Raw genomic sequence first — 10,596 nt, forward strand, 5'->3', positions numbered from 1 at the left:
GGTTTTAATATGTATTGTTTTGAATTTTGAATTTAGATTTATTTGTAAATATTTGAAACGTTTTGGGCCATACTATAATTTCAGTAAGTTTTGGGAACAACAAGCATTATTTAGAAATTCTGAAATTGGACCTTATTGCAAAGGTTTATGATATTTTGAGCCATAGTATAATTTTATAAAGGTTTGGGATAAAACTATAATTTTAGAAAATAATTATTTGACTGTAGCTAAACGGCTAACCGAATTCAAAAAGCGGCAAGCTGGATGTGCAAAAATTCAAAATTTTTAACATAATCGTAACATAAAGCGGCAAGCCAGTTATCACCAGAAAGTCAATAACGGCTAGTTTTCTTCTTCAACTATAAATTAACTCAAATCAAGTTCAATCGAAGCGATGCAAACATTGTTATTATTGAGCATTTAGTTTTCTTCTTCAACTATAAATTAACTCATCAAATTCAATCAAAGCAATGTAAACATTGTTATTATTGAGCATTTCTCTGCAAGTCTAAAACAAAAACTGTGTATTCATTTCATTTATTCACACATATTGGACTTTCATTTGTATTAAAACACATTGCATGAGAGAAATTTTTGTAATCTTTTTTGTAATAGCAAATTGAGAGATTGTAAGTGTTAAGATACACTTAGGTTAAGAGATTGAAGATAATCTCTTGTTGTAGAGATCCATTAACACCTTGGAAGCCAATTGTCAGCGTTTGAAGCCTTGTGAGGCTTGGATAATGAAATCCTCAAGTCCCGTATGCTTGAGGCGTGGATGTATGCGAGGATTGCCGAACCACATAAAAATCCTTGTGTTTGTTTTATCTTCCCTTACTCTTTTATTATTTTGATTTATTAAATTTATTGTTTTCAATTCTATTAAGACATTAAATTGAATTATTATATGGTTTGCTTAGCTTAAGTTTTAAAATCATAATTCACCCCTCTCTTGGATTGCGTAACTTACATTTCATTTAGTATTAGAACAAATGAAAGGGGGAAATTTGTTTGTTATTAAAAGACTCCTCCTGCATAAATGCATATGAATATTTCTCATAAATAACAAATTTTCCCCTTACCAAATGAAATGAATACACAAAATTTATACTTTAAACTTGCAGAGAAATGCTCAATAATAACAATAGTTGTATCACATAGATTGAATTTCATTTGAGCCAATTTATAATTAAAGAAAATTAGCTGTTATTGACTTTCTGGTGATAACTAATTTGCCGCTTTATGTTACCATTATGTTAAAAAATTTAAATTTTTGCACATCCGGTTTGCTGCTTTCTAAATCTAGTTAATCGCTTTCATTCAATAGTTTCTGTCCATAACCAGTTTGCTGCTTTCTGAATCTGGTTACCCGCTTTACTATAATGAAACAACTATTTTTTAAAATTATAGTTTTACCCCAAACCTTTATAAAATTATATTATAGCCTAAAACGTCATAAACCTTTATAAAAAGATCTAATTTCTAAATTTCTAAATAATGCTTGTCATTCCCAAAACTTGCTAAAATTATGATAAAACCCAAATTTGTAAAAATTATAATATGACCAAATTGTTTCAAATATTTATAAATAGGTCCAAATTTAAAATTCAAAACAATACCTATTAAAATAAAAAATGATAAAAAATTTTCATTTTAGTCCACAACTTGAAAAATAACTAATTTATAAAATTATTTTCTTGTTATAAAAACATAATGTGTAATTCTTTATTTATCCAAAACATGTAATTTGTTATCATCAAAATTAATATTTTACAGTCGTATATGCTAACACTCTTTAGAAGGATTCTTGTGTTTTGATTGTTTGACTTCATTGAATTTTTAGTATTGTATGCTTCATGAAGTACTATTTACTTCGTGAGTTGAACAATGATGGAGATAGTTGGATCATAAGAGTTATGTTTTGTAGGATGTGAAAGTTTATTAATCCCAAGAAGAATAGAGAATTAATTAGTGTAGACATAATTTTTATTAATGAAAAAGATGTATAAAAAATTCATTCTCCCATTGTTTTCTCTATTTTTTTTTTTTTTGCCAATTGTTTTACACTTAATGTAGCATTTTTTTTTTCATAGGAAAATCTAATGCATGCAACAGTTAAGAAAAAATTAGTGACAAAATTTAGGCACATGTTGAGTGAGAATTCTTTGTATAGTGTCAACAATTAAAAAAATATTTCAACATTAGGCGAGTGCAAACCACTTTCAATTTAGTATAAAATTATTTTCTTAGTTATAACTTCGCTTAAGAAATTAGAAGAAAAAACTAATAAGATTTCAATCAATGAATTCTAATTTGTATCTCCGAATTTTATTGATTTACGTCTGAATGATAACACAATCATTTCATTTATTTATTTTAATTATTAATATTTGTTAATCTTTAAGTGCATATTAGAAATTATTGATCCTTATATTTTAACATGTTTATGTTATTTTTCCATGATATTACAGATGTTGTCGGAAATTTATATGGTGTGAGTGATATTGAAATCGTTGGAGTTGTGGTTGGAAGAAAAGATATATAAAAGTTCTGTCAGATTAATAAGTTAAATATAATCAAGAAAACTATAACTATTTTTTTTTAATTATTATTTTATCATAAGAATTGACAAACAGTTTGACTTCACTAATCTGATTAATTATTACCTAATTTTTAATTTTCTTTTTCAATGAATACATCCAATATTGGTTGAAGAAAAACCATTAAAAGTACAATGAAAAAGGGTATAGCCCTTAGAGATTATTCAACGTATTCACAAGAAAAATTAATTAGAAAATATGTTCTAGGTAGACTAAGCATCTTCTCACAAACGCAGTAGAATAAACAACAGTACTTGGCGGTTAAAATAATTAATGTAAAAGAAAAAATTAATGAAAATCACTCTAAATCCAATTAGAATGTAGAATGAACAACGTCAATTCCTTGAATTATTGCCTAATTATTTGTTCTAATTCTTAAGAAAAACATTTTTTTTTCCTCACACCCACCTCTTCATAAACACAAATAAAAAAGTCAAGTGGTAATATTCAAGTTGAAACAAGGAATAAAAATATTGGTGATTTGGAATAAAAAAAAGTAACCAACTATATAGTAATGTAATTTGAGACTTTCGAATTTAATGATAATACGATATCTTTATAATGAGTTTTTCTTTTTACATTATTAACTTTTGTTAATTTTTATGGATAGCACGGTGACAACAAAAATTACTTTATGGGGAAAGTTGGGAGAGATGTTTGAAAAAAGGATAAATACTAAATTTTTTTTCAAAGCCGTGCGAAGCGCGGTTATATTTCTTAGTTGTGTAATATATAAAGGACTCTATGCATTAATGAAACTTGCAAAAGAATTCTATCATAACTTTTGAATTTATACTTTTCCCAATCATATAACAAGATAACTTTAAGTATCCAGGAGAAAATAATGAAGCATAAGCAGTAAAACCATTGCCAATGACAGAAATTACTCAATGGAAAGGCATTATTATAAAAATTGCTAGAAGCACTCGACTAAAAAGAAAATTCAAATAGAGAAATGCTGGGAGACTGTCTTTTTCCTACCATACTTTAAATTCAGAAGACTTATATGTAGAGTGACCTGTTACTCTTCAAAATGGTCACAACCTGCCACGAATAAATAAGACATAGCAAGCATACCACAATTAATACCAAAAGAGAAATGTACATGATTATCTTAACAAAATCTACCATAAAATCCACATGTAAATGAACTTAACAAACCTTTGAAAATCATAACGAAAGGATAAATTCATATGCAAGTGAAAGGAACAGCAATTTATCAGTCTATATATATAACAGCATTTTAGTAAAATAAAAAACAGACAAGAAGAACTAACGTTCTTTGATTAGCCTAGGTTCTATTCATGTACAAATTAGAATTTAATAACATAATCATTCCAACTTTAAGGTATCAACAAAATCACTATCGATCACTTGCCAACTAGTGCTCTAATGCTGCATAATAGGAAATGTTATAGTTCAAAAGCTTAATTTGTGAAGAAAGCACAAAGACACTAGATATTAGCAGAGAAAAAGCTAATGCTGCTGTACAAGAATTAAAACTATACTTTGCAGAGAAGGAACAGTAACAAAATGCAGAAGCTTAGAAATAGAGCCAGCATAGAGCAAGTCTAATAAATTAAAATTTATTATATTTCTCAAAATATTTCAGCAGCTTAACTCGGTTTCCTGCAAACAAGCCACCCGATTTCAAAAATCATTAATCATTATTACAATCAAACAACAAAGAAAGAAAAAATTATACGAAATAAACATTACATGTGTCCGTGATTTCCTTTTCATTTTCTTTTGGGCTTTGCCAAACAAAAAAGTGCAGCTAGTTACGGGGAAAAAAAAAACTTTAGAAGCAAGTAGACAATTTCAACTGATTTCAAGGTACAATTTGTACTGATGTATCACCTAAGCATGTGTTCTGTTTCAACATTACCTATTACTTAGTTCTTAATATTAAACACCAAACTCTTCAATATAACTCCTAAACTAAACCTATCAACAAATAGCTAAAATATTTCACAAAAAAAAAAAAAAACAGTAGAAACTACAATCCAGCAAGTATTTCAGAAATAGAAAATTAAAAATTAAAAATATTAAAAGGAAAAAAGCTCTAGAACTAATAATATGAAGAAATATGGAAACAGAATAAGAGATAGAAAGTAAAAAGATACTTACCAGAGCAAATCCAATTGCCAATTCAAGGGAGCCACTTGAAGTCAGCAGGGGTTTTAGTGTCGACTAAAACACGGAGATACTTGCACCTGTTGCATAAAGATCCAAACACATCATTAGTCCCTCTAGAACAGCAACAAACCAACATCTGCAAATTTCCAGGGGCTGTTTTCATAGCAGAGCAGCAGCAAAACTGCCCCTGCAAATTTCTCGGGGCTGTTTTCATCACAGAACAGCAGCAAAACAGCCCATCCAAATTTCCAGGGTTGTTTTCATAGTGGAACACCAGCAAAACTGCTCTTGAAAACTTCCAGGAGCTATTTTGATAGCAGAACTACAGCACAACAGACCCTAGAATTGTCCATTGTTGTTTTAGTTTGATGAAAAATAATATATCTAATTTGTGAACATGGTCAATGGATCATTCTTCAACCATGAAAAATTATCAAATCAACCCCAAAAGCGGAACCACAAATGGGGACAAGCAACGTTATCAAAATATGCAAAAACAAAATAGATAAGCCTTATTATCAATTTCTTTTTTGAATTTTTGATATTAACTATCAATGAAAACAAATTAAAGCAAAGCTTTCAACGAAATTGAAAAGCCTAAAATAGGAAGAGGGACAACCCTAATCATAAACAATCTCATTACCAAAACCCAACTCTCAAAATTAAACATAATCCCACAGAAAATAAAAGATTTTGAGATAATTTTCAACTACAAATGGGAGAAGAAGATGAAATAAACTTGAATGTTACCTTGAATTTATTTGAAACGGTTCCTGTATCCAGATTACGCAAATATAAACATGCCCGACCTCAATCTGAGACACATAGTTTCATTATATATTCATTAACTTCTCAGAAAATCAAAATTAAAGAATGAATTTATGTTCTAAACCAAGTTAAAAAATAAAAATTAAATTAAAACTTCAATTAAAAAAAAACTTGGACTTCGACTCTTGTCAAACAGTTGACTCTGAGTGAATATAGGAAGAGTAATCGAGCAAGCAACAGATCGGCCAAGCTTGAGCTAGCGCACAGATCAGCTGTGCTTGCGCCGTCGTTAATCGTTACCGGAGACGAAGATCAGCCGCCGCAGTTGATTGTTGTCGACTCGCACCGCCATTGATGGCCGTGGAACAGGAAGAGGACGGGTGAGGTGAGGGAGTGGTGAGGTGAGAGAATGGTGAGGCGTGTGTGTGAGGTGAGGGAGTGTGGGTTTTTTTTTTTAATATATTTTTAACCTAAACCAAAAGTACGACCGGTTTCACAGGTTTGCAATTTCCTTAAAATTTTTTATTATTTAATAATAAAATGAATACGAGCGGTTGGATTCACTCAATTTATGTAGTGTTTACTTGCTGGAGTGGGAGTGAGGAGTGTGGATTCCTCCCACTCCAACATTTACTTGCAAGTTTTGAAGGGGGAGTGGGATTCCCACTCCCGTGGGGAGAGGTGGGAGTCCCACTCCCACTCCTTTGATACCAAAAACGCCCTTAAACAATATCAAAATTTACAATTGTACCATATATAAAAAAGACTGAATGGTAACGAATTTCAAGTTCATCAAACCCTAACCAGTGAAATCCCAAAATCTAACTCGTGAAATCCCAAAATCATTGCTCGATTTCTTCACTTGGAAAAGGTCACCGGTGCCGGCGAAAAGAGAATACATGAACTAGCCTCAATCACGGCTTTGGAATCACTACCCACGCTGCTAAAAATTCTCTTTTGTCGATTTCGAATCATCCAAGGTAATGTTTTCTAATAACATTCATGCCGCTGATCTAGTTTTTGTTGAGTCATACATGCAACGATCTGTCATTAATTTATCTCTGTGTTACATGTGTTGCTCGAACCGATTTGCTTATTTTTTTTGGTCAAAAAGTGAAAATAAAAGAGGAAGTTCTTTTGTGTGTTGAAAGTGCTTTTTCTCTGCTTTTGCTCCTACTGCGTATAGAGACAAGATGTGGTGCCAGTTCAGTGGTCATGTGGAAGCTCTTTTTTTTTGTTTAAAATTTCTCTATTCTGGGTTGTGAAAATTTAATGCATGGATTTGGTTTTTTTCTCCCATTTTCAAGAGAGCAGTGATCGTGTACATGCAGATCCATAATTAGTCTAATGCATGCCAATTTAAGATTTTGCCATGTGTAAGATTAGGGTCCATAATTTACAACTATTTATGGTTACAATATGTAAACATATTCGAAGGGAACTCAACAAGTGTAAACTTTTTGCAATATAATTAGTTTATATTTATATTGGAATGTAAACTTTTTGCAGTTCTTATTTGGACATAATGATTAGTTATTGACTCCACATGTTTGACTAATATAATGATGCTGGGAAAGATAAGGCATGATAATTACATAGTCTACTTTATTCTTGTTCTCTTATTTAAGCTATCATTTCCTCTTGCTGTGACTATTGAGAAAACACTTGATCAATGACAAGTTGAAAAATAATTAGACTTATTATTATTTTAGCAAAATTTTGACCTTTTTTATGCCTCTGGCATCCAAGCATTAGCTATTTTTGTCTGTGTTTTAACAGAAAAGTAATTGAAAGAGAATGAAAGAGATTGTTTTTGCTGCTGTTCGATTTGATCAATTTCCTCTTGTTGGTTTTGGCTTATTTTATATAACTGATGGATTAGTTAATATATTTTCCAGCTCATTTAGTTGAGGTTCCATCATAAAGAAATAAAAATTAATTTTCCAGCCCATTTTATTTATCGAGTTTTCTTTTTTGTTAAGCGATAGGATGTCACGGTTGTTAGCAAGAAAGCAGAAAATCTTGGTAATTATACAAGAACTAGTTGTCATGTTGCAAATGATTATGGCTGTGTGTGCTGCTATGTATTCCTATGTTTACTTATCTTGTGAACAAAGGTTGGAAAGTCCAAATTCAGCTTATAGAGTTTACCAACAACTGTCACATTTGCATGGCTTGGTGTTTGAAAGTGATATAAAATGTTTGTCACAATTAAGAATGGATAGACAAGCATTTTTCAAATTATGTAAGCTTCTTTGTGAGAAAGGGAGTTTGGTTAGAAGTAAAAGGGTGTCTCCAGAGGAAATGGTTGCAATGTTTTTGTCAATCTTAGCACATCATGTCAAAAATCGGGTTGTCGGTTTTAACTTTAAGAGATCCGGAAGAACAGTTAGTAAATGTTTTCATGAGTGTTTAAGGGCAATGATTAGATGTCAAAAGAAATTTTGGAAGAAACCTGAGCCAATTACAGACAACTCAACGGACCCAAAATGGAAGTGGTTTACGGTAAGTATAATATTTTGTTTCATTTGTGTCTTCTCTAATACACTTTGTACATTGACTCATTAATTTTTTTTAATGGTTTATTGTAGAATTGCTTAGGAGCTTTAGATGGTACTTATATAAAAGTTCATGTTTCGGAGGCCGATAAACCAAGATATAGAACTAGAAAAAATGAGATTGCAACAAATGTTTTGGGAGTTTGTTCACAAGATATGCAATTTATATATGTCTTACCGGGTTGGGAAGGTTCAACTCATGATATGAGCGTGCTAAAAGATGCCTTAACTAGAAGAAATGGGTTAAAAGTCCCTCATGGTAATAAATTTAACCAAATTTTTCTTTGGCTTGTGAGAGTATATTACTTGGCGAATGATTTTTTTTCATACAACGTTATCTTATTATTTTTATAGGTTATTATTACTTGGTTGATGCTGGCTATACCAATGGGATGAGTTTTCTTTCACCATATAGAGGGGAACGTTATCATTTGAGCGACTTTCGTGATGGACACCAACCTCATACACCAAAAGAGTTTTTTAATATGAAACACTCTAGTGCTCGCAATGTGATTGAGCGATGTTTCGGGATATTAAAGAAGAGATGGGCTGTACTTAGAAGTCCCGCTTTTTATGATATTATAACACAACGTCGTATAATATCCGTTTGTTATATGTTGCACAATTTCATAAGAACGGAAATGTCTATCGATGTTATGGAAGAAGAAATAGATGATGACATAGGGGACAATGTTGACGAAGCACAATTCATTGAGTCAATTGACACTTCAAATGAGTGGTCTGCTTGGAGAGATAATTTAGCTCAAGAGATGTGGAACATGAGGAATGCATGAGGACATTCGTTTATTATCATTGTAGTTTGTTAAATCACTTGTAATGGTATTTAACAATGTATTTGTTTGGTGTGTTCCTTCAATGACAATGTGATTGTTTTAATTGACAATGTATTATTTTATATTTGCTGTTTATGCAATTTATTATTATTTTTTATGATGAATTATTTTTGCCATTTATTTTCATTTTATATGTTGCATTTAACTATACAATCAAGTGTAGTTGACGTTATACTTTTTTTTATAACAAATTTATTTTATTGTAAATAGAATGAGTCAAAGAGGTCGTGGGCTGTCGAAGCATTACTGGACAACAGCCCAAGATGATGCATTGGTAGATTCATTGTATGAATTGAGTCAAAATCCAATGTGGTGGGTAGATTGTGGGTTCAAAACTGGATACTTGAATCAACTTGAAAGTATGTTGGAGTTGAAAATTCCAGGATGTGGATTGAAAGCATCTCCCCATACTGAATCTAGAGTGAAGTATTTCAAGCTAAAACATAATGTTGTGGCAGACATGTTAGCTCTAAGTGGGTTTGGTTGGGATTCAGAGAAGTCGATGATCGTATGTGATAAAAGTGTTTACGATGAGTATGTGAAGGTAAAATACCTAACTTTATTCTTTCTATTGAGAGTTAGGGAGTAGATCATAATTGGTTTTGAAGTTTATAATGTCCTTTATCTAGCTGATTTATTTCATTTGGGCTGTTTTGGATGTTCGTGCTCTGTTTTTGACTCCGTTTCTGGGCTGTTTATGTTGATGGGCTGTTCATGTTTCTTTGTTCCATTATTATTTCTAGGCTTCATTCTTTTGATGTGTTGATCTTGTTTCTTTGTTAAATATTTGCTGTTTATGTTCGTTTAAGATTAAAGGGCACTGATTGTTTAACATTAATCAATCATTTGTTGTCCTGTTTATGTTGTTGTGCTGTTCATGTTTCTTTGTTTTGTTATTCCCCCAACAGAAAAGAAAGGATGCAAGTGGGTTATTTCTCAAACCATTTCCCCATTATTACACATTGAGTGAGATCTTTGGTCGTGATAGAGCTAATGGAGCAAATGCCGGCAATGCTGATGATGACGAAGAAGAGGTACGTCATGAAGACAATTTTAATTTCACCTTAGGAAATGATTCCACTCATGAGACTTTTATGGAGAATATTCTTGATGATATGTCACACACTCCACAATCACATGCACATGCTAATGAAAATGAAAGCATTCCAAGTAATTCCAGCCATCCCAAGAAGAAAAGAAGAACCAAGGACAAGACATTTGAAAATATGTCTTCAAATATGGGGGCAATGGCAGAGTCCATTTCAGCCATTGTACCCAAGCTTGATGGGTTGATTAGCGTACTTTCTACTGCTGACAAAGAATTATCTGATTTACAAGCTAAGTTGTATGGTGAAATATGTAAGATTGAAGGCTTAGGCGAGCAAGAAATATTAGATGCGATTGATATTTTGGCAACCAAACATGATATGCTACGTGTGTTCTTCAACTTGCCCAATGAGCTGAAAAAGGGGTATATCCTTCGAAAGATTGGTCGTGGTTTGTGAGATGCAGTGGAAATTTGGATTGTGTTTTGTCAAATGAACACACTATTTTGGAACTTTAGAGATGTGTTCTTATATAATATTATTTTGGAACCTTGGACTTGAGGTGCTATGTAATATATTTTGGGGTTCGAAACTATATCGAACTAATGAACAATATTTAATTTTGTTTTCA

The 10,596-nt window shown here is 31.6% G+C and overlaps 1 protein-coding gene and 1 long non-coding RNA gene across 4 annotated transcripts; one reads left to right on the plus strand and one right to left on the minus strand.

Moving 5' to 3' along the window:
• Positions 1-3,370: 3,370 nt before the first annotated feature.
• LOC102623415 (uncharacterized) lies at positions 3,371-5,991 on the minus strand. The gene is made up of 3 exons (XR_008052081.1): positions 5,490-5,991; positions 4,731-4,816; positions 3,371-3,644 (listed from the first exon to the last, which is right to left on the minus strand). It is a non-coding gene; the product is annotated as an uncharacterized LOC102623415 (long non-coding RNA).
• Positions 5,992-6,121: 130 nt separating this feature from the next.
• LOC102610320 (protein ALP1-like) lies at positions 6,122-10,596 on the plus strand. 3 transcript variants are annotated; one of them, XM_052434508.1, is made up of 4 exons: positions 6,147-6,487; positions 7,490-8,012; positions 8,099-8,324; positions 8,420-9,023. In XM_052434508.1, exons 2-4 carry the CDS (start codon positions 7,497-7,499, stop codon positions 8,857-8,859), a joined length of 1,182 nt encoding a protein of 393 aa, XP_052290468.1. In that variant the 5' UTR covers positions 6,147-6,487; positions 7,490-7,496; the 3' UTR covers positions 8,860-9,023. The 3 variants fall into 3 exon arrangements, with proteins under 3 accessions (XP_052290470.1, XP_052290468.1, XP_052290469.1); XM_052434509.1 differs by having other exon boundaries at positions 7,496-8,012; XM_052434510.1 differs by lacking the exons at positions 7,490-8,012; positions 8,099-8,324; positions 8,420-9,023 and adding exons at positions 9,130-9,463; positions 9,828-10,596 and having other exon boundaries at positions 6,122-6,487.

This window comes from Citrus sinensis, chromosome 9 (assembly GCF_022201045.2).
Source record: "Citrus sinensis cultivar Valencia sweet orange chromosome 9, DVS_A1.0, whole genome shotgun sequence".
Classification (NCBI taxonomy): domain Eukaryota; kingdom Viridiplantae; phylum Streptophyta; class Magnoliopsida; order Sapindales; family Rutaceae; genus Citrus; species Citrus sinensis.

What these genes read in the sequence shown, in the direction of transcription:
- LOC102610320 (XM_052434508.1), top strand. Translation starts at nt 7,497, where the DNA reads ATGTCACGGTTGTTAGCAAGAAAGCAGAAAATCTTGGTAATTATACAA. An exon ending in CAAAATGGAAGTGGTTTACG is followed by an intron (nt 8,013 to 8,098) that starts GTAAGTATAATA and finishes GGTTTATTGTAG; the next exon opens with AATTGCTTAGGAGCTTTAGA. An exon ending in TGGGTTAAAAGTCCCTCATG is followed by an intron (nt 8,325 to 8,419) that starts GTAATAAATTTA and finishes TTATTTTTATAG; the next exon opens with GTTATTATTACTTGGTTGAT.